The 23,589-nt window shown below is 41.1% G+C and overlaps 2 protein-coding genes across 2 annotated transcripts in view; one reads left to right on the top strand and one right to left on the bottom strand.

Annotated features, from left to right (window-relative positions):
• LRIT1 (leucine rich repeat, Ig-like and transmembrane domains 1) overlaps positions 1-3,934 on the bottom strand; it is a 72,292-nt gene extending 68,358 nt beyond the window's left edge. Inside the window, exon 1 of the mRNA XM_083146385.1 lies at positions 3,745-3,934. The gene's annotated coding sequence lies outside the window, so the exon portion shown is untranslated. The remainder of the gene's footprint in view (positions 1-3,744) is intronic.
• RGR (retinal G protein coupled receptor) lies at positions 3,510-23,300 on the top strand. Its single transcript, XM_083146387.1, has 7 exons — positions 3,510-3,808; positions 5,529-5,685; positions 9,655-9,776; positions 10,392-10,545; positions 15,928-16,045; positions 18,112-18,225; positions 22,234-23,300. The coding sequence occupies exons 1-7, from the start codon at positions 3,730-3,732 to the stop codon at positions 22,375-22,377; spliced, it is 888 nt and encodes a 295-aa protein (XP_083002513.1). The 5' UTR covers positions 3,510-3,729; the 3' UTR covers positions 22,378-23,300.
• Positions 23,301-23,589: the final 289 nt, after the last annotated feature.

Genomic DNA, 23,589 nt, shown 5'->3' with positions numbered 1-23,589 from the left:
GTAAGTATTGAGCAAGGTTCTGGTCAGTAAATGGCGACAGCTGGGCACGGTGACCGCACTGCACGCTATTCCAGACCGGAATGGCGTCTGCAGTGTAGTCCCCGTTAGTTTAAACCCCCCTCCATGGCTGTGATTGGTCCGTCGGTCCGACGGACCAATCACGGCCTTTGGGGGCGGGCGGGGTGAGGTGGGGTGACACCAGTGTCACCCTTACACCCCGCGGTGATTGGTGCTGTACTTTACAGCACCAATCACCTCCGATCCCGTGTCACCGGCGAACATTATTCGCCGGTGACACAGAAAACGCTGTAATTGGCTGTTCACACTGAACAGCCAATCACAGCGATCGCCGACGGGGGGGCTGCATCGCAGCCCCCCCTGGGCATGCAGGGACATGTCTGCTGTCAGGGACAGCAGACATCGTCCCTCTGTCACTGCGTCTCTAGACGCAGTGACAGTTAGAAGCCATGACGTATATATACGTCATGTGTCGGGAAGTACTTCCCGGCCATGACGTATATATACGTCAAATGTCGGGAAGGGGTTAAAGAAATATTATTGCTTTGTGCATGTTTGTTAGGGTATAATTGGTTCCATTTATTATATGCATCATAACCCACTTTCTACTTTTGGGGCCAGATGCACTAAGCTTCAAAAAGTGATAAAATGGAGAGTGATAAACAATCAACCAATCAGCTCCTGCCTGACATTTTTCAAACCCAGTCTGTGACTTGGCAGGCAGGAGCTGGTTGGCTAGCTGTTTATCACTCTCCATTTTATCAATTTTTGAGGCTTAGTGCATCTGGCCCATGGTCTGTGCACAGCAGTCTCTACACAATAATGATTTGTTGTAGGGCGATGGGCAAGACTATAGCAAAATATCTTAATGCACCAAAACTACAGAACTATCTGATACACTAGATTAAAAACTGCCCCAATTTTATACCGTACCTACACAAAAAGTCAGTAACTATTGCCTAATACACTGTTTATACTATCTATACTAAAATAAGTTACCATTATGATTATCATTGTTATAAAGCTCATTAACTTCTTTAATGCAAATATTATGAAATATGCAACTCTGAAAAAAATATATTCAAAATACTATTTTATTTTGCTTGGTACTATACATTAACCTTGCATCCTAAAGGGCCCTACACACAGAGAGATTTGTACCAGAGATTCATAATGAGAGATTCAGCATGAGAGATTTCCCTTAAGCTAAATTGGGCCTACACACTGAGGGTGAGATTTAATAGGATGAGATTTAAGGGGTGTACACACGGAGCAAATTTGTGCTATTTTCTAAGCAATCTGACTAGATTGCCTAAAAAGTAAGCACAGATCTCTCTGTGTGTATGCTCCGAGAGATTAAATATCTCTTGCTAACAAGGTTAGTGCATGCAGTCCCAATCTAGTTAGATTGCTTAGCAAATTAATGCAAATCTCTCTGTGTGTACAGAATGAGAAATACTGATCGCAATCTCTCATTCTGAACAACTACCCGGCCTTTTTTTGCTTAAGCAACATTGCTAAGAAAAATTGCTTAGCAAAATTATTTAGCACAAATCTCTGCGTGTGTATGTGCTCTGCATGGGAGATCTTGACACCAGCAATATTGCTTAGCAAAATTGCTTAGCAAAATTGCTTAGCACAGATCTCTACATGTGTATGCCCCTTACAGAAAGTGAGAGATTTGGTAAGAAATCTCCAGTTTTTTTAAAGCGGCAATCATTTACACTTCAAAATCAAACTGGTTTAGCAGTGTAAATGATTGCCGCTTTAAAAAACCTGGAGATTTCTTATCAAATCTCTCACTTTCTGAATCTCTCATCCTATTAAATCTCACCCTTAGTGATTTGTGACAGAGATTCATAATGGGAGATTCAGTATGAGAGATTTAAAATCTCTCACAGAGGATGGGATGTACAAGCATCCCTCTGTCCACTGCACTGATGCTCACCACAGACGTACTAACCTGCAGTGAGCAACGCAAAGGGCAGCTCTCCCAATAAGAGCTGCCCTCTGCGATCCCCGCCGCTGCTTGGACTTCCTTGTTTTTTTATTTAATATTTGTTTAGAACATTCCCCCCAGAAAGTGTTTAGGTGATTTCAGGGGAATCAGGGAATAAAAAAAAAGTATTCAAATTCACCAACTATAGTTGGTGCTATAGTGTGTCCCCTGCCCCCCACCCCCCAAAACCCTGAACGTTGGTGCTATTGGGGTGTATTCAATGTGGGCAGCGAGCGGCGGTGAGGGGGGTCCCATCCTTTCCGTCCAACCCCTCTCGCCATATTCAATATATTGCAAAAATCCTTGACGTCAGAGGACGGCGTGGATTCCCTTATGCCGAGCTACATAATGACAGGCAGTCCCATTGGGAGGTGTTCCCTCCTCCGGGTCTACCAGTCCAGGCTGCAATAGGCAGAGAGCTGGGTTCCTGTAGAAAGCTGCTCTCTGCCTCGCTGTGCAGCCCTAGACTGCTTCTATGGACTGCAGCCAACACAGCCCATAGAAGCCAGGCTTTTGCACAGTACCGTCACTGGTACAGTGCATGTGCCGGGACCAGCACCTGACAGCTGTATTGTACAGGCACTAGGACTCTGGTAGTGGGGATCAACGGGGACAAGGGGAGACCTGGTGTGGAGCAGCAGCGAGTGCGGCAGGCCTGGTGGCAGCTCCTACCTCTGAGTAGTCCACATATTAATGAAATAAGTAGCAGAAGCACCTATTCTTCTTAAAATAAGTATCAAAACACATTTGTACTGTGTCTCATCCATACAGCATACTGTATAACCAGGTAAATCATCGGAGACTACGGTGATCTTCCCAGTGGCCTTGCATGGGCCTAACAGGATCTGGCATGTCAGCTACAAATCACTGTTCACAGAGAATGCAGGTATTACAGGAGACAACATTCCTGGAACAGCAGGCTTTCTAACATGTTAATACATACATTTTATCTTGAAACTGCTATACATCAATGGCGTATCAATAATAGATTCAGCATGGCTAGAGAGGAGGGAGCCTGCACAGAACCTGTATACAAGGGCTCTATTTTCTCGTAAATGGGCCCTGCTATTCAAAGTGGGTAGTTTATGCCAAAAAACACAGTATATTTGTAAAGTAAACTCAATTGGTATTTCATGAGTTACAGTATATGAATATTAACATACTGTAAGGCCATTTTCTTGGTGGAGTAAGTTGTACATCATATACTAGTTCTGTGTCATTTATCAAACTGCCCATTAAATACTATAGTAAATCATTGCCAATTAGACACTACATGGTTCGTTGTTTTTCTGACCCCTTGCTCTGTGTTTCCATAGTTCAGCAACACAAGGCAGTTGTTATAATCATGTATTCAGAAAACACTTGTTGTCTATGCAATGAATGTCTTTTTTTTTTCTTCTTGTAAACCACGGTATGCAAATAAGATTTAGGAAAAAGGTGGAATAGGAAGGGTGGGGGAAGCATTGCATAGTGAGGGATCCTGCTTTCATTCACATCATTAGGGAATTCTTTGGGGGATTGTGATGTTCAGACATAACTAATGCTGAAAGAAAGGAGGGAAGAAGAATTACATAATGACTTGCATGATGCTTCATGTGAAACAAACCCTTTAAATAGGCAGAATTTCTAGTGTGTGTGTGTGAGTGTGTGTGCGCGCGTGTGAAGGAAGGCAGCAGACAGTTCAGCAGGGTGTCAGCATCAATTTAGCAGACATGGTGACATCTTACCCCCTTCCTGAAGGTTTCACAGAGATTGAAGTGTTTGGAATTGGCACAGTGCTTCTGGTGGAAGGTAAGATCTTCATTTTGCAGCTGTCAGTTGTCAGAGGAAGATGACACACATTTCTCTGGTTACGTATAAGCTTCCCTGGCATCCTGATGCAGACCATCAATACTAAATGGCAGAGGGAAACATCAGCTGTCGCAATATGGGTGCATAATCAACAAGTGCGACAACTATAAATTCATATATTCTACGTGGGATTTTAATTTAAGCATAAACCTGTATCGTCGTAACTAGGGCTGCAGTAGTAAATACCTTAATATAACACAGTTCATTGTTAAAAAAAAATATATATATATATATAAAAATGTATATAAATTATATATTTTCAAATACTATTCTCAAGCTCTGTGAATTGTTATGGATATTAGATTTACTTGTACTCGATGCTCTTAAAAATAATAAAGCCATTAATAATATCTAAATTTAAACTTTAAAAAAGACGAAAGTTGGCTGGATAGTTAACTTGGAATAATCACGGGGAGAAAAATATTGCTATCAATGCAGCAACGCACGTGCTACTGCCAGGAGTAGAACAGTCTGCGTTTGTTATACTGTAGCCTGGATATTCTCAGTAGTTTAATGCTGATTAAAGTCATTATTTAACCCTTTGAGTGCATTGAATTTGGCAAAATCAGTGTGCAAAATTGCCATCAAACATTTGTATTCATTATAATGACCTGTAATGTTTACCTTATATAGGAAATATAATCCTTTTTTATTTGAATTTATATAACAAATGTGAGTGACGGTGGCATTTTTAGCAGACATTTTGCACATCTCTCACATAAGTGTTGGCACTCAAAGGGTGGTATTCAATTGTTATTTTGCGACCGATTTCCCATCTAAAATGAGAGGAGATCATAGGGCAATATTCACCTGATCTATTTTTTTGCACATATCTTGCTCATTATGGTCAGGATTAGCTACGCATGTGCACATTTCAGCCTACCACCCCCAGGGATAGTGAGCCAAAATGCTGGTGAAAAACAATTGAATACCGCCCAAAGTGTTAATAAAGACGAATATAAGCTTCTTCAGCTGCATTAAGTACATACTTGCTACAACTGTATAGGTCACAGTAGGACAATTCCTTGGAATATAAATATCTGTCAAACCTGATCATAATACATTCAATTGCACTCAATGTTCTTATAGATGGAAATATTTCAACAATGTTTTGGCTATATGTGGACTATGTTGTGTAAATGTTTGGATATAAGTGACATAAATGGTGGCATAATGAGCAATATTGTATACTTTAGTCCTTTCGCTTGAACATTATGGGGATAAGTATATGAATGACAGATAATCCATAACCAGATAATCAGTTTTATTGTTAAAATGTAAAATATACAAACAGTGAATGGGTTGCTATGGTTACTGCACGTTTACTTCTGCACTAGTTTTCACAATGGTCACAGAATATGCCGGACATTTTTGTGTTAAACTATAAATGGAGACTTATATTTTATCTTTATTGCATAATACACAGCCTCATTGGGGATATATCAATGTCAATACTGGATATGGGTATTAAACACGTGAGATTCATCCTCCGAAGTGATGGTGCGTAAGATATGGGGTAGGGGAAAGTAGTACAATGACCAATTTAATGGACACTTTTATGATGATGGAACTGCTAAAAGAGCATCAGTTTACAATACAAATGTCTTTTAATTTTAATTTTTACTCTTATATTTGGTGATGGCCAATTTGTTTCTTGCAGCACTACTTGGGTTCATTTTAAATGGTCTGACAATCCTCTCTTTCTACAAAATCAGAGAGCTGAGGACACCTAGCAACCTGCTTATAATAAGCCTGGCAGTGGCAGACACTGGGCTGTGTATCAATGCATTCGTTGCTGCCTTCTCCAGCTTCCTGAGGTAAAATATTTAACGACTCGCTCAATTCACATTTATTTTGTATAGACAGTCAAGTTTTTTTAATACTAATAATCACATTACATTTTTTATCAAAGTTTTCAAACGTTACTTTTTACATATTTCCTCATTCTGCACTTGGTGGCAGAACAGTTTATATTTTTCTAGGATGAATTTAGCCTTAAAGGTTTTCCTCAACCACACCAAACAGTAGAATTAATTCACCTCAGAAATGAAAAGTGTGAAAATCTGCAAAATAATGAAATAAAAGTAGAAACTGTGTCGCTGACACTTCATATCTGCCAAAATGTGTTTAGCGGTGAGACGAGGCGCACATGACATTTTTGGCCAATTTCACTCATCGCTGAATCAAACAACTTGAGTAGAAAAGGTGGGAAGCTGTCTTGGCCTATTAGCCTAAACATATAGTGTAGGAAGGGTATTATCTGGTACAGTTTCCTGAAAGCAAAACAATATTACAAATGCTCTGCAATTAATACGTGTAACATTAACCTATGACCACTAATTTCAACAAAACATATTTCTTCAGCACGAGTAGAAAAAATTTATGATTTAACCACAGCGCAACGAAAGCCTTCAGCCCAGGGTGACACCAGTAAAGCTTTCACCAAAAAGCTTGTGGAAACAATGGATAGAGGAAAAAAAATAGGTATACCCACACAGTAATTGATTGAATTAAACCAGGCTGTGAACAGTTAAACTGTTCACAGCCTGGTTTAATTCAATCAATTACTGTGTAAGTCAATCGCCATCGCCAGTGGGTATACCGATTTTTTTTCCTCTATCCAATATTTCTTCAGCACGTAACGCAACAACTCACTAATACAGGCATTCCCTACCTCCGTCCTCAAGGCCCACTATCAGATCAGGTTTTACCGATTTCCATGCTATAGCACAGGTGTCTAATCAGTACCTCAGTTACTTTGAGTTAACCACCTTTGTTGATGCCTGAATATCACTAACACCTGTACTGTTAGTGTACCTTGAGGGCAGAGGTTGTGAATGCCTCCCTTAAAGAAAGTAAAGTACAGTTTAATCATGTATCTTATAATTATTGTTTTATTGAGCTATACACCTACATGTCATCATTTCCTTATTAATGCCACATTGCATATCTCCCAAAATTACCCTCCACAGGAGAGACAGATGGGCAGATGTATTAAGCCTTAACAAGAGATAAATGCAAGGGTGATAAAGAGAGATAAACATCCAGCCAATCACCTTCCAACTGCCATGTTACAGGCTGGACGCTTATCTCTCTTTGGGGCAGATGTATTAAGCCTTAACAAGAGATAAATGCAAGTGTGATAAGGAGAGATAAACGTCCAGCCAATCAGCTCCTTACTGACTTTTTTCAAACACAGCCTGTAACATGGCAGTTAGCAGGTGATTGGCTGGGCGTTTATCTCTCCTTATCATCCTTTGATTTATCTCTTGTTAAGGCTTAATACATCTGCCCCAATATCACCTTTGCATTTATCTCTTGTCTTATCGCTTAATACATCTGCCCCAGAATGCTCTATTCCTGGAATTTCCTCTGAATTAATGATTACATCACCTGTGTTAAAACACAGGTGATGTAATAAGTAACTGTTGAAAACAGGTAAGGACAATCATAAATCAAGAGGGAAGTCCAGGAACAGCATTGTGTCCCTTCTGGAATAGGTCATGTAGGGAGGTATGTCATTGGAAGAAAACCATGTCTTTTTGCAAGATGGTTACAGTTCTCAGCACATCATGCAATGGAAGAAGGGAGAGGAGTGGAATTGGTGTGGTAATATCTGGGCAATGCACAATATTCTGCTGCAGGAGCATGGAAATGAAAGCAACAGCACATCACCTTGCTGTCATCATGGATGTTTTAGATGTTACAGCTTCAGTACCCAAGTGCAACAGTGTCACATACTGTATGCATGAGCTGATTCACAGCTTACTGACTTGACCCCATTGTCTGGCTGACAGTGAGTTTGCTGCTGTACATAGACAGAGGCTCTCACACTGTCAGCATGTTATGTGAGGTGTAGAAGGAGGAGGGGTTATTAGCGTGAAAACAAAGAGCTCAGATGGGAGTTCCAAAGATGATCTGCTATAGTTGCTATGACACTGTGAAAAATGTGAAAAATTAAAAATGATTAAAAAGATGTGAAGACCAAACCCAGGGGTGGTGTCGTACAGGGAGAGGGACCTTGAGGGTGCAGCCATCACTGCAGCTGCATGAGTATTGCAGGGAGCCAAGAACAGCACTGTGCAGGGAGTAGCTCCACTGCAGAGCCGCTTGGATGCTCCAGGCTTACACCCTGCCGCATATGGAGCTGCCCGGAGTGGCACCTAGGCATGATATCATGACCAGCCAGAAGTAATTATAAAGCCTACCATAGTTTGCACTTTAATAACTTGCTTATATTATATAAATTATGCAAAAATTAAGTTAACTGCGGATCAAAATGGAATGTAATTGGTGAGAACTGACCCCTCCAACCTTTAACAGGGAAATTACTTCCAGAGAGTTCTGGTATAACACACACAAATGTACAGAGTCACATAGACATACCCAGGGTGACATATAAAGAGGAAGGATACTGTATACAGACAGTGTCCTTCCCCCTTCCTTCTCGCCTTAGGCTGATGGAACAATCCCCTGTACTCAGGCCTGGTATAAGGGCCGAATGGGTCTGGAGTTGAAAATGTTCAAGGGTCTTTTATGAAAAGTAGAGAAGGTGATGGGTATACTATGTCGGCATGTGGAACCCATACACAATACGCCCCAGTGTCTCCCTAAGTACATAAGAGTACTGTACAAAAATTCTATAAATGTGGAAAATAGGAATACAATTTTAATACTTATGATTTATGGCCAACCATGTAGCCACCTGGTGTCTGTCTCATTATCATCATGCTGTCATGATGATTAGACTATTAATGTGAAGGCCTGAAGCTGCACCTCCATCCGCCCCATTGTTAATCTGGCCCTGCTTGTATTCTCCTTCATTACAGTGCACAGCTCTGCATGAATATATATAGATACTACCTGAAAAAACAGGAGTGCACACATTGGGCATACACACTGAACGATCTGTCCAATAAGTCATTACAATTCGTCTGGAAAAGATCACTCTAGTGCCAGACTGGCCGAAACAGTCCTCAAGATCTACCAACAGTTTACGTTTTCCAAACCACCAAGCTGGCGAACAGTCATTAGTAACTGACACATTCTACAGATCCACAGGTGGCCTGGAAAACATGAACGGATAGTAGATCTCGGAGACCGATTGGCCACCCCTGCTCTTGTGTGTACCCAGCTTTATAGGCAAATGATTTTATCTCCCATGGTGCTTGCTGGAGCACGTGCCCCCTGTAAACCCTCATTAACCCAACTCTGGAGAGTATCCTATAGCAAGTGCCAAATAAGGTGTATTGTATTCCCTATTGAGGCCGCTTTAATAACATACTTTGTATTTCAATCTAAAACAATAGGGGGGCATTTGACCCACCAGGGTGGGGATACAAAGACAATTCGGGTCTCAGGGACCATTTTACATTGGTTCCAATGTAAAAATCGTGTCGATCGCGTTGATCGCATCGCATGCGATATGGTTGCATGCGATGCGATCGACGCGATTTTTTAGGACCCTATGGATACAATTTTTATCGCTGGCGCCATGCTAGGAAACAAGTACCCTTTTTTTATTGTAATACTTTATGTATTACAACTTTGTGATATGTTTAGGGAGAACTCCACAGCATTTTATGTTGACAGTGTATATGTGTTCCTCTGTGTGGTAGCAAGTGTCATCAGCAAGTGACAATTTTAATGTATTTAGCAGGAATTTACCATATTTGAAGTGTGATTATTTTGTTTATATTATTTCCAAATAAGCATTGTTATTATTATTAATAAATCAAGTGTGCCTTTGTTTTAATTTATCATTGTATTTTTTTTATTTGGAACAGGTACTGGCCCTATGGGTCAGATGGATGCCAAATTCATGGATTCCAGGGTTTTGTTGCAGCTCTGTCCAGTATCAGTTCCTGTGCTGCAATAGCATGGGATCGTTATCACCAGTATTGTACTCGTAAGTGCTGAGGCTAATACTAATACCCTTTACATGTTTGTGTAGCCCCTAGGTCCTGTACTGTGTTTGCCTCATATGTTCTGGTAAAACATTGCAGCGTTTTTTCCCCCTCAAATTTTAGAATATATTTGTCTATTTTAGGGACGCATTATTGCTCTTAAACATGACTGTCATCTATGGAAGAGTTTAAATATTTTCCCCACAAACCTGCTTTCCTATTAAAGTAACTTTATTGTATAGTGGCCAACTACAGAGTGCAGCTTGTCTTGTTCTGCGTGGTCTTACACACCATACACACTAAAGCTAACCACAGAACATCCTTTTATTACATAATATATGATATCCTAGCACATACTGGGTAGTATTCAATGCGGCCAGCGAGGGGGTTAAACAGCGAGGATCGCAGAAAACCAGCGAGCCAGCCGCTCGCCCTATTCAACATTCTGGGGGAATCCTCGCCGTCACAGGACGGCGAGGATTCCCCCCAAACAGCGAGACCCGCAGACAGCATTGAAGACAGCGTTGGGAACCCTACTTTATTTCTAGCAGTAAATAAGGAAGCACCATCCATACTTTTACTTGTACATGTTTGTTCACGTCTAATTATCTTTGCAGGTAGTAAGCTACATTGGAGCACATCCATATCAGTAGTGATGTTTGTCTGGGGCTTCTCTGCTTTCTGGTCCATGATGCCACTCTTTGGATGGGGTGAATATGACTATGAACCTTTAAGAACGTGCTGCACATTGGATTACTCTAAAGCCGATAGGTAAGTCTCCTCGGGGCAGTTCCTTTATTTCTCCTCTTTTTAACATCTGCATTCTGAAATGTGATACCTTTAAGAATACAAAGAAATATATATGGAACACGGGTGAGAGTTTAGATTTAAACAATAATAACTGGTAAATCTGAGTTTACGTGGGTGAAAATATTTTAGGATGTGTTCTTGTTGTAAGTTAAAACCAGTACCACTGGGCTTTTATTTTTTCACCTACCAAATTGCCCAAATTGCCCAATAAAAACAGATTACAAGAAAATGAATATTTTAGGACAGCTATTCAGGTCATCAAATTGCCAACAACCCAATCAGATTTGTCCTGCTGGTATAATATAGAGACTATACTAAAAAGGAAAAAATATACTATTTAGTATACAATTAAGGACCACAGTTTACATTTATTGGATAAAATAATACAGGTATATAATTGAGGGGATTCTAATAACGTTTCATTTTTATAGTAAGGGTATTCTTTATTTCCTATAATCCATATGTTTCAATATGAAACAAAACAAATTACTTTTATAAGATGATAAAGATGAGATTTGCTTTAGCTCAATTATGTATCCCAATGTGACAGGCTATAACATAGTAAACCTATATAACTGGTTACCATACATAAGGGTCTCGTTTACTTTTATTCATGTAACACATACTGGGGCAGATGTATTAAGCCTGGAGAAGACATAAATTGAAGATAAAGTGGAGATACGGTTGATGGAGGTAAAGCACCAGCCAATCAACTCCCAAGATTAATTTTAAACACAGTTCATTGGCTGTGCTTTTACCTTATCTCCACTTTATCTCCAGTTTATCTATTCTCCAGGCGTAATACATCTGCCCCACTGTATGAACCAGCAGTGCAGGATCAACCACAGGGCAGCTAGTGGTCCTCCAGCAGGCTGCACACCCGCCGGGGCAACCAAATTTAGCTACATGTGCATATCACATGTGCACATCACATGTGCAGGAACACTGTAGCATAATGTTAGCTGGGGGCACTACTGGATGTTCAATCAATTTGGGGTGCTGGAAGTATTTACACATAAAACTTTTTAATAACATCACCAATATATCATACTGAGAATTCTATTGTTTGGTTTCTTCACATGTTGTTTGCCTTATATGGCCCATTATATGGCTATGGCCCTACAGATCTCTATGGATTTAAACAGTATATAAAGGGGTGGCATAACTATATTAATGGAACAAAGGCCCCTTGGTCCGCAATGCACATCTTACACCAATGTCTCCAGAGTCCTGCGTTGGCACAGCAGCAGCATTGCATAAATCACCAAGAAAATGACTTGGCAGAAGTGGGAAAATTGCCACTACGCCATTTTCCCACAGACCTACAATACACAATAGACTTTGGTTAGTCACCAGAGTCTACTCACTGCTGGCAAGAGAGGACAGGGCCCAGATGGAGCATGCACATGGGCCCCTTCATCTTTTAAAATGCACAGTGCCGTATGAACCCACGGCCAGGCCCCTAGGATTTCACATATTTTGGCACCTCAGTTGATCACTCCGCTACAGCTCACATTTGAGAAGCAGAGCTTAAGCCATTATTTACACAGATACAGATACCCAGTTGAAACAAAGACTGCTGACCTCGTTTCTCTCAGTGCTATCGTTCTTCCTTTTATTTTCCCTTTTGAGCAGTGCTAATGCGCTATTGGTCCGCTGCCTCTCCCCTCTCCCCATTACCTCAAACTAAACCTCAACTGACTATGATTGTGCAGTGCTACTGCCTTTAACCATTGGAGCTCTAGTACCAAGGCACTGTAACAGTGCCTCAGCAAAAGAAATTGACGAGCTTCTAATCCCTGAGGGCCCCATAGGCTTCAGCCTAGTAAGTCTAATGAATAACACAGCGTTATTATATTCATCACATGGAAATAAAAGTATACTGCTGATGCACACTCTACAATAATAATAACATCTGCTATCTAACATTGGGCAATATCAAGGTTCTTGGTACATTTCTTGGCCAAGAAATACTAGGGGTCCCATGCCCGGATTCAAACTTAGTATTAGGGACTCACCAGAAATGAGGTCACCCATATACTGGTTGTTGTTCCAGTATTACTTGGCCAATGAATATACTACAAACCTCAATGTTGCTCAATGTTAGGTAGTGCAGTTTATTAGTATTGTAGAACTGCAAGTACCAGCATGATAGCAAAAACGGATATGTATAATAGCTCGGAGTATGTGATGTGTGATTATTAACCATCATTTGTATTAATTACCTTAATATTCAATTTTAGAAAGTGCAAAGATCAGTTCAGGCATAGCCAAACTATGGCCCTCCAGCTGTTGTGAAACGACAAGTCCCATCATGCCTTGCCACAGTTTTGCTATTAGGGAATGCTAAAACTATGGCAAGGCATGCTGGGATGTGTAGTTTCACAACAGCTGGAGGGCTGCAGTTTGGACCTGTCTGCACTAGATGTTTGTAAATAGGTAGAACATTATCACAGAGTACACAATTCAAGACAGGGTACACATATGGCAATCATACCGATAATTGAAAACATTTCCCTTTGCCCTGGACCATAGCAGGATGGCGGCACCCATTACCCAATGTTCTCTCATGCCCTCCTCATTACACAGGAATGGGTCGCATAAAATATCTTCCGGTTGACCAACCAGATGTCGCATGAGACCCAAGGGAGCATGCAATCGTGGGTACACATTAGACGAACAGTAAGATGTGTCCTTTAGATGTGGAGAATCATGCTGTACTCGGCCTAACTGTAAATGTAGAAGACTGCCAAATCCATCCATAAAGCTAATCTACAATGGCATCTAGCTTAATTCACATAGGTTGACGCTGTAGCTTGAAAGAAATAAACAAAATAAACATATCTTGAAGTTACCACAAAGAAACAGATAGCATGGGGCGCTCAAGTACCACACTATTATTCAATAATAATTTATTGGGTACACAGACATAACAATATATTAATACACATTGTGGGCGAGATTCTATATAGCAGAGATGCGGTAAAAACCCCGTTTTCGGGGTTTCTACCGCATCTCTATATGCTATATTGTGCCTCCGCAGTGTCAGCGCTGCGGAGGGAATCGCCAGCAAAAGCTGGCGAATCCCTGCAGAAGCCTATGGGCTTCTTACCGCAGCGCTGTTTGAGGGATCCGTCACGGATCCCTCCCAGTGTGCCCTGCGGCCGGCGCCGGGGTCTGCGCATGCGCAGATGGACTCCCGGGTCACAGACCCGGAAGTCCAGCACCGGCACCGCATCGCAAGGGACAGCTCTTACCGCAAGAGCTGTCCCTTGCGTTAATAACGGCATATGTTACAGCATATGCCGTTATTAAAAATGCGATGTCCGGCGAAGGGGGTCCGCGGATGTTATAACATCCCGCCCTCAATATGAAAATAAAAAATGGAAAAAAATATCAATATCTTGAAGTTTAATTTTTAAAGTTATTTTACATTAAAAATAAAATTTTATTATTATTATCCTTTATTTATATGGCGCCACAAGGGATCCACAGCGCTCAACTAAAAAGTCCATAAACGAGTATGCAAAACAGAAAATACTGTAAAGGACAGGGTACATAAGCATTGCTGCATCAGCAGACACCATTAAAATAAGTATCAGGATAGCAAAAAAACAATGTGCTTTGGTGCCAACAAAGCAGGAAAAGCACATAAGGGAAGAGGGCCCTGCTTGTTAGAGCTTCTATTCTATAATCATTGTATAACTAATTGTGGGGATGTGTATATATATATATATATATATATACTGTATATATATATATATATATATATATATATATATATATATATATATATATATACACTGCTCAAAAAAAACAACACAAAGTAACTCCAAGTCAATCACACTTCTGTGGAATCAAACTGTCCACTTAGGAAGCAACACTGATTGACAATCAATTTCACATGCTGTTGTGCAAATGGTATACACAACAGGTGGAAATTATAGGCAATTAGCAAGACACCCCCAATAAAGGAGGAGTTCTGCAGGTGGTGACCACAGACCACTTCTCAGCTCCTATGCTTTCTGGCTAATGTTTTGGTCACTTTTGAAAGCTGGCGATGCTTTCACTCTAGTGGTAGCATGAGACGGAGTCTACAACTCACACAAGTGGCTCAGGTAGTGCAGCTCATCCAGGAATGGCACATCAATGTGAGCTGTGGTAAGAAGGTTTGCTGTGTCTGTCAGCACAGTGTCCAGAGCATGGAGGCGCTACCAGGAGACAGGCCAGTACATCAGGAGACTTGGAGGAGTCCGTAGGAGGGCAACAACCCAGCAGCAGGATCGCTACCTCCACCTTTGTGCAAGGAGAAACAGGAGGAGCACTGCCAGAGCCCTCCAAAATGACCTCCAGCAGGCCACAAATGTGCATGTGTCTACTCAAATGGTCAGAAACAGACTCCATGAGGGTGGTATGAGGGCCCAACGTCCACAGGTTGGGGTTGTGCTTACAGCCCAACACCGTGCAGGACGTTTGGCATTTGCCAGAGAACACCAAGATTGGCAAATTCGCCACTGGCACCCTGTGCTCTTCACAGATGAAAACAGGTTTACACTGAGCACATCTGACAGACGTGACAGAGTCTGGAGACCCAAGGAGAACATTCTGCTGCCTACAACATCCTCCAGCATGACTGGTTTGGGAGTGGGTAAGTAATGGTGTGGGGTGGCATCTCTTTGGGGGGCATTAGGTACCAAGTTGAGCTCCTCAGACCCCTTGTGAGACCAAATGCTGTTGGCATGTTGGCCGTGGGTTCCTCCTAATGCAAGACAATGCTAGACCTCATGTTGCTGGAGTGTGTCAGCAGTTCCTGAAAGACGAAGGCACTGATGCTATGGACTGGCCGGCCCCTTCCCCAGACCTGAATCCTGAGTTGGCAGATGCTGTAGTCCAGGTCTGGGAGGAGATCCCTCAGGAGACCATCTGCCACCTCATCAGGAGCATGCCCAGGCATTGTAGGGAGGTTATACAGGCACTTGTTTTAAGGACATTACATCAAAGTTGGATCAGCCTGTAGTGTGTTTTCCACTTTAATTTTGAGTGTGACTCCAAATCCATTCCAGACCTCCATGGGTTAATAAATTTGATTTCCATTGATAATTTTTGTGTGATTTTGTTGTCAGCACATTCAACTATGTAAAGAACAAAGTATTTAATAAGAATATTTCATTCATTCAGACCTGGGATGTGTTATGTTAGTGTTCCCTTTATTCATTACTTTTTGAACAGTTGAACTGACACTTGGGCCAGTTGTGGAGTACAGTATTTGCTTATGTCACACATATACATATGTTTTCATTATAAAAAAATTTTTTCCTAACAATACACTTTTTTTTTTTGCAGAAATTTCATCTCTTATCTCTTACCACTGGCTTTCTTTGAGTTTCTAATCCCCTTGTTTATAATCATGACTGCTTACCAATCCATATTCCAGAAGTTAAGGAAAAGTGGCCAGATCAAGGTAATGTTCTTTTCCGCCCAATTATCTCAAATGCACTGATCCCCTGCATTCTTGGGGCGGCTCATAATAAGCTTGTTGAGAAAACCATAGATAATCCCTGCTCGGTATTTAGTGAAAACAATGAATTGTTTCTTTGCAAGTTTTAAGCATTTGAATTTATGCTGATGTAACAACTGGGACATTTATGTAACTCTTCCTTTTAGGCTTTGCTTTGAAAGTGGTTTCAGTTCTGCGCAGCTTTTCACAAGCAACTTTGTTTATGCTCTACGCAGCGACTCAGCGGCTGACTCGCCATGTACTTCTGCTGATACTTTGTCTATTCATGTAAAAACAAAAGGATGATCTGAATAGCTACACATTAAGTAAAAAATGGCAACGAATGAAAGCAAAACTACTAGGTTTATAAATAGCTGATGTTTAAATGTCATGACTACTAAACAGTAAATGACTAAACACTGGGAAGCTCAAATAAAGTACAAACACGACAATCTGAATTTTGAAATTTTACATTTCTTTCATCCTATTTTGAATTAACAGAATAAAATTAGCATGATATTTTTACAATCTGCATAGTAAAGAAAATTATACTTTGTTAAAATGTAAGAACATCAACAATATTCAAAATATGGTGGAAAAAAAAAAAAACATTAAATCATGCATGCGTGTTGAAGAAGATACCAAATATTTCCCAGCCGGAGCTGGGAAAAAAAACAGGCGCCTCAATGGGACGTGTGGTCAAGCAGCTCCCACTAGGGGGTGTCTTGTCCCCAATACAGGTATACATGAAAAGAGAAAAAAAAGGAGTGTGGTGGAGCGCTAAAATGAATCTTAATATTGGATCAATTAGATAGTACAACAATAAGGTTAATAAATTTAATTAGCATTATTAGATAAAAAATAATAATGTTTATATAGCAGCAAGTGACAGTCACAATAAAAATAAAAAAATTGCAATGATAAAATAATTATTATTAAATAATAATTTCTATTGTTAATTAGGACAAGAGAGGTTTTGTACTTAGTAGTCGGAGTCCCAATGGTAGATGAGTAATGGCTTCGTAATCATATGGTAATGCGGTCCCTGGTATGTATCCAAGTTGAAGATAGTAATTTAAGGGAGTCCATATACCTTGCAGGATTAGGTTACGCTGGAGGGAAAGTTGTAATCCTCAATCACAGAGGCATCCTCACAATTGTGCGATCCATATATCCAAATTTAAAGCAGGTGGTGTTATCCCAATTGTAGCAGTTGTAAATGCAGTTTTTTTGGAATGAACCAGGAACCAAAGTTAGAAACCAACTTGAATGTAAGCTTGGGAACTCCGGTATATCCTCAGAAACTCCAACAGGTTAAAATAAGTAGATTGTGATTGGATGTTATGGGCAACATTCCCACTTCCACAAAACCACACTTTGGTAAATATTCTTCTAAAACCCCTAAAAATGAATTAAAAAGTTTTTAACAGAAGTTAAATTCTGCTGCTCCACCTAATTTAGGAGATTACATTATGATTCACATTTCAAAGCAGAGAATATATTTATATATAAAAAGTTTGTGCTAGATAGGAACATAATGTAATATTGTCTTGCTAGCAAGTCTGCACAATCATCCTTTGTCACCAGCTAGCAGGAGATTCTATCCGTTCTTTGCAAAAATACATTTATTAGGATTAAGCGATTTGGATACATTTGTGCCTTAAGGATATTTTAAAAAGGTCGCTCATAAAGGGTCTTCTGAGTAAAATCTTTAAAAATATTGTCTAGTGTGTACCCTTATTATTGTTAACAACCCTTCCCGCCTACTGAACTTGCGGGTTGTTTTTGGCTATGTAGCCAATGAACCGCATGTGTAGCGGATCCTGGTGACATCACTGAACGATATTGTTCACCAATATCGTTCAATGTGCACACTCAATTCGACCACTTGCAGCAGATATAGTTAACTATATTGGCCGCTGCCAGGATCTTCTAGTGGGTACAGGGCTTTGCAACAAGTTCTCCTCCTTTGTTAATTTTATAATGCAATACCAATTTTCTCAGAATATGTAAATGTCTTATATTCTTAGATGAGCACTGGCACGCCGGTAAAAGCATTGATCATCTGCTGGGGGCCATATTCACTTCTATGCTTTTATGCTATCATTCAAGATGCAACTATCCTGTCTCCCAAATTACGCATGGTAAGTAAATAACATTATTTTCTCTATTATAAATAACTGTATAGAAGTACAGTATATGACTATGGGGGAATTCAATTAGGTGCAGAATTTTTACACATGGGGAAAAGCTCTGTTTTCACGCTATTCAATTTTTTCTGTTTTGTATACCATGTTTTAATGTGCGCCAACCCATAGCCCCCCCTCCCATCACTATATCTATGGCTGGTGCAAGAGTTTTCAGCACCCTAGGCAAAACTTTAGCTTCCTGCTTTCACCATCACCCGCAGTTTTCCAGAACCTCAGGTGAAAGTGTGGAGGTAACATCTTAGAAGTTCAACACCTGTCATCTGCTTAAGGTTAACTAGGATGCCTCAGACTCATCCTAAATTTTGTCAAAGTCAAGGCCCATACACACGGGGCGATTATCATCTAATTTATAAGTGATCTGTTGCCATCGCCTGACTAGAATTTGTCTGCTTGCAGTTGAAATCTAGTCAAATCGCCAGTGTTCTCATTAGAGAACACTGGTCAGCACAGATCGCTCAGCACACATCGCTGGTGCATTGCATGTGTGTCTGCGATGTGTACGGACTCAGTACTACTGAGCAATCTGTGCTTAAGTACATTATTATTATTATTATAATTTTATTTATAAGGCGCCACAAGTGTTTCGCAGCGCCGTACAAAGGAACAATACAGGGAGACAAGACTTGGCATAACATTGAATAAATAACAAAAATACAGTACAAATAAAGAGCGCCACAGATCAATACACATTACAGCTTGGATATAAGTAGTGAGGACTCAATCAACATACAACTAGAGGCTTGAGGCCAATGATGGAGAGGAGTATGCAGACGAAGATGGTCACTGAGTGTTGGAGTAAAGGAGAGCTGTGAGTGAAATGTGAAGAGAAGTGGGCTTTGACAACAGGAGGGAAGAGGGCCCTACTCGGAGGAGCTTACAATCTAGTAGGAAGGGGAGACAGACAGATTACAAGAGGTGCAAGCGAGGGGGTGGTGGTTAGATAGCAGGATGTAAACAGGAAACAGGCAAGGGGTCGGAGAACCAGCTGGTTTATGCAGTGGAAGGGTACGCTTTGATGAATAGGTGAGTTTTCAGTGCCCGTTTGAAGCTTTGCAAGGTCGGGGAGAGTCTAATGGAGCGAGGGAGTGCGTTTCACTGAAGGGGTGCAGCACGGGCAAAGTCCTGTACTTTAGCATGGGAAGCAGTGATCAGGGTGGAGGAGAGACGACAGTCGTCAGCTGACCGTAGAGGGCGGGAGGGTGTATGAATGGAGATGAGGTTATGATGAATAGAGGTGATGCTAAGTACATCACTTAGCATGGGGCTCTCGTCACCCTGTGTATGGGTATTTCGACCCAGGGGTGCCTCCCAGATTTTGGAACTTCTAGCAGTTGTCTAAAGGTAGAGCCAGCCATTCCCATATATTTTGACCAGTCTGATAATGATAAGTGTTACACTGTTTATATTTTCTTCATTTAAGTGCAAGTGAATATTATATGTCAATCATAAATTTGTACTCTTAATACAATGATCCCATAAGCAGATAATATACTGAGTAGAAAGTCTAATATAGTATTATCCAACTTCAGTTTTCTGGGAACCCCAAGCAGTGGCATATTTATAATGGGTGTAGTGTGCACACTGGCCCATGAGTTCCAAGGGAGACACACCGCAATACTGCACCCATTTTTTAGTTACCATCCGGAGTTTAATTATGGCAGCAGCAACACTGCAGGAATCACAGTAAAAGTGGCTACAGTGCCATATTTCTGGAGATCTAAACATGCACATTGGAGTCTAATACTCTATTAGTCTAGTACTCTAGTACTCCACAATGCTGCTGGGGCAGAAATCGCTTGAAATATGTCTGACGCGCCATTTTTCTGGAGATCTGTGCATTGACAGTAGGGTCCGAGCACTCTAGTGCCTACTACACTGGCTGCTCCCAGCAAAGAGTAGTGGGCGAATTTTCAGCCTTGCAAAACCCACCAAACCCAGCTTTGCGAATGGTGGCCTGGCCCCCTCCCATTTGCAAGGGGTATTCCCTCGCAGGGCCTGCGAATGGATGTTACACAGTAACATCCATTCGCAGACTAGTGGCATCCACCCTCATTTTATTTTGATTATAATTATCCTTTATTTATATGGCGCCACAAGGGTTCCGCAGCGCCCAAAAATATTTCCTGAGACCAGTATGCTCAATCTGTCCACTCACGTGACCACGGTTGCCATCAGAAATTGTTTGGCCCAGTATTGACAAGAAGCCAGACCCCCCCCTTCCCCCCCCACCATACAATTCTGCAAATAGTACAATATGTGCAACCATAAACCAATGTAGAATTTAAAGCCTAATACTATATCAAACAGCGCAGTGATAAAATAATGACAATTAGTTAAAAGACAGCATGCTCTAATTTAAATTAATTTTAATATCATAAATGCTGGGGATTCATGTTCTGATTTTAAACGCCAATGATCTACATACTAATAGAATTGTGTATATGGATATACAGTAGGGGTCGGTGATATGAAAAAGTATTATTATGTGTGTAGAGGAATAAAGGCAAGAAGCAAGGTTATATTTGAAACACGGTGCCTGGATGACAGAAAATGTCTAGGTCAATAGTCAATAACTCAACAAGATATGGTAAACATACGGAAGGGTGACATGGCTATGAAATAAGTTTTTTGGGTTTTTTCATTTTTGAACCTTTTTAATAGTGTACCATCCATGTGGAATGAAAACAGTACAGTGGTCCGATGCATAGCGAGTTATGTGAGGTGATGCAATGCACTAATTGGAGTTCCACAGGCCCACATTGAAAACTCATGTCGACATTGTGCATTTCGACCTTTTGGGGTCGATCTAAACATTGTTGACCTGCTATATCACTCGCTTGAAGCACCAATTCCCACAACCCAAATAGTACAGGGAGGGAGCAATTCATTTAGCTGATGGGATCTTGCAGGCTACTGGATCCTGAGATATCCTGAAATATCTGGTCTCTTGTATATGCTCTTGTATATGCTCACCCCCCTCATAGAGGTACTAAGATATAATAGGGTTGAAATTGGGTTGAAATTGGCAAAAGGATCAAAGAAAAAATCGACAGACTACATGGGCCAAGATGTTCTTATCTGCTGTCAAATATTATGTTTCTATGTACTAGCAAAAAGTGAGGTCCCCCCCCCCCAGGTAAAATCCGCCACTGTGTGAAGCTAGATGCAGACCGTGAGACTGCACTGGCTTTACTGTGACTGGCAGTGACTTTCTTTTGGAAGTCCGACCTGCCAGTCACTCAAGGCAGTTCCATTGGGAGGTGTTACCTCCCTCTGGGATGCCTCTCTATGTGCAGCTGCGGGGCAGGCCCTAAGAAACAGGTTCTACACATGCGCAGTACCACGGACAATACTGCGCATGCCCTGACCATCAAAACAATTCTATGGGTCTGCTCCCAAAGCAGCCCCATAGAGGCTGGGGCCAGCGCATGTGCAGTACCAAAGAGGCTACTGCGCATGTGCCGGTCCCGCGGCTGTGATAGGGACAAGAAGATGGAGGCGGTGGGGACCAGCAGCGGCAGTACAGGAGGTGGGGACCGGCATCTTGGCAGCCCCTCTCCTCCGACGAGGTAAGAGCTGCCAGTAGTTCCTACTGTAATGGCTGAAGAGCTGCACATCTGTAGAATGCACTAGCAACAGAACTGAATCAACCCCAAATACTGAAACTTATGTCAATCCTGTCAACTAATGCAGTGATATTGAGAAGTAATGTCTAGAAAAATGGGAAAATAGCTGTAAAATCTGCTGATTGACAAAGATTAACAGTCGCAAACATATCAAGTACAGCAAGGGTGTGAGAATATTCTATTTTTTTAAACAAGGTGAAAATAGAGCAGATATTTCAATGACAAGTGAAGAACAATTTTGCAGTGATCATAAACATGACAGTAACATCCTTTCTCTGTCCTAAAATGAGCCCAAGTTGTTTGTGTCTTCATGCAGATGCCTGCGCTCTTAGCCAAGACGTCCCCTGCAGTGAATGCTTACATATACGGACTTGGAAATGAGAACTACAGAGGAGGGATCTGGCAGTTTCTCACTGGACAAAAAGTTGAAAAAGTTGAAACTGATAATAAAGTAAATTAACATGACTGACGCAGCTTTGTTTCCCCAAGTAATGGACAATGAGAAGGAGTTGATGAAAATGTAGGCAACCTGGTAATGTCTTACACCAGGGATGGGGAACCTTTGGCCCTCCAGCTGTTGCTGAACTACACATCCCAGAATGCACTGCTACAGTTTTGCTATTTGGCCATGCTAAAACTGTAGCAAAGACTTCTGGGATGTGTAGTTCAACAACCAGAGGTGTAACTCTGGGAGGCAATGGAGTCATCTGCCACCAGGCTCCTGCTTCCAAGGGGGCATCTCTCCTCCCCTGCAAATTTTTGAATCAGTAAATATAAATCCATTGATATCACTTCTGTGGCTGACTCTCCCTCCTAGCAGGACAATTGACGTCACACTCTTTTTATTCTAAACACTTATCTTACTGGAGACAGTCACCTTACTGATTGAGCTATTTGGGAGGGCACCAGTATTTTTCTTGCCTCCGGGCAGCTGGGATGAACTTATGCCACTGTCAACAACAGCTGCAGGGCCGAAGGTTCCCCATCCCTGCCTTAAACCAATCTGTATTGTGCATCTTTTGCATCCTCCATGTGAACATAATAATTCACTTGCTTAACACATTGCCATCTTCTTGTCTCTTGTGGTAAACTGCAACATTACACACAATAAAAATGGCCATCCATGCAAATGTAGCTATCCGGTTATGTTATTTCCCACTGCAATACAAAAATAGCTTTAAATACTCAAAAACATAATTATAAATAAAGAGGTAATGTATTATTTTACTAATCTGCCAAAAACTGAATATGTATGTAGCTATAGATAGATTTTTAATTTAAATACTTGAAATAAAGAATGTACAAGGTAGCCTGTGTATAGTGTTAATCATATAGTGTACTGTACTTACTGTTTTGCACAATAAACCTGAATGTTACCCATCATTGCTTACTCACCTGGAATATCTGGGCAATTATCCTACTCCCGAAACAGTAGACTAGCCTCCTGGATCTTCACACTTTCCCAGAGAGGCGGATGATCAGCGGACTGCATGGAACAAATTGCACATCAGCCTGGTCTCTCCCCCCAATTCATAGAACCACAAATCATAGCATTGTACAGGATGGAGCCATGGTGATGCCAATCTTCTTAATTTGGAATTCCCTTCCGGATGGCCCAGTTAAAAAGTCTGCTTGCACATGCTTTTACATAGAATTTTCCCAGACACTGTAA

This window comes from Crinia signifera, chromosome 6 (genome assembly GCF_055691185.1).
Source record: "Crinia signifera chromosome 6, ASM5569118v1, whole genome shotgun sequence".
NCBI lineage: Eukaryota > Metazoa > Chordata > Amphibia > Anura > Myobatrachidae > Crinia > Crinia signifera.
Note: the sequence above shows the minus strand (reverse complement) of the source record. Positions and strands in the feature narration are given on the sequence as shown.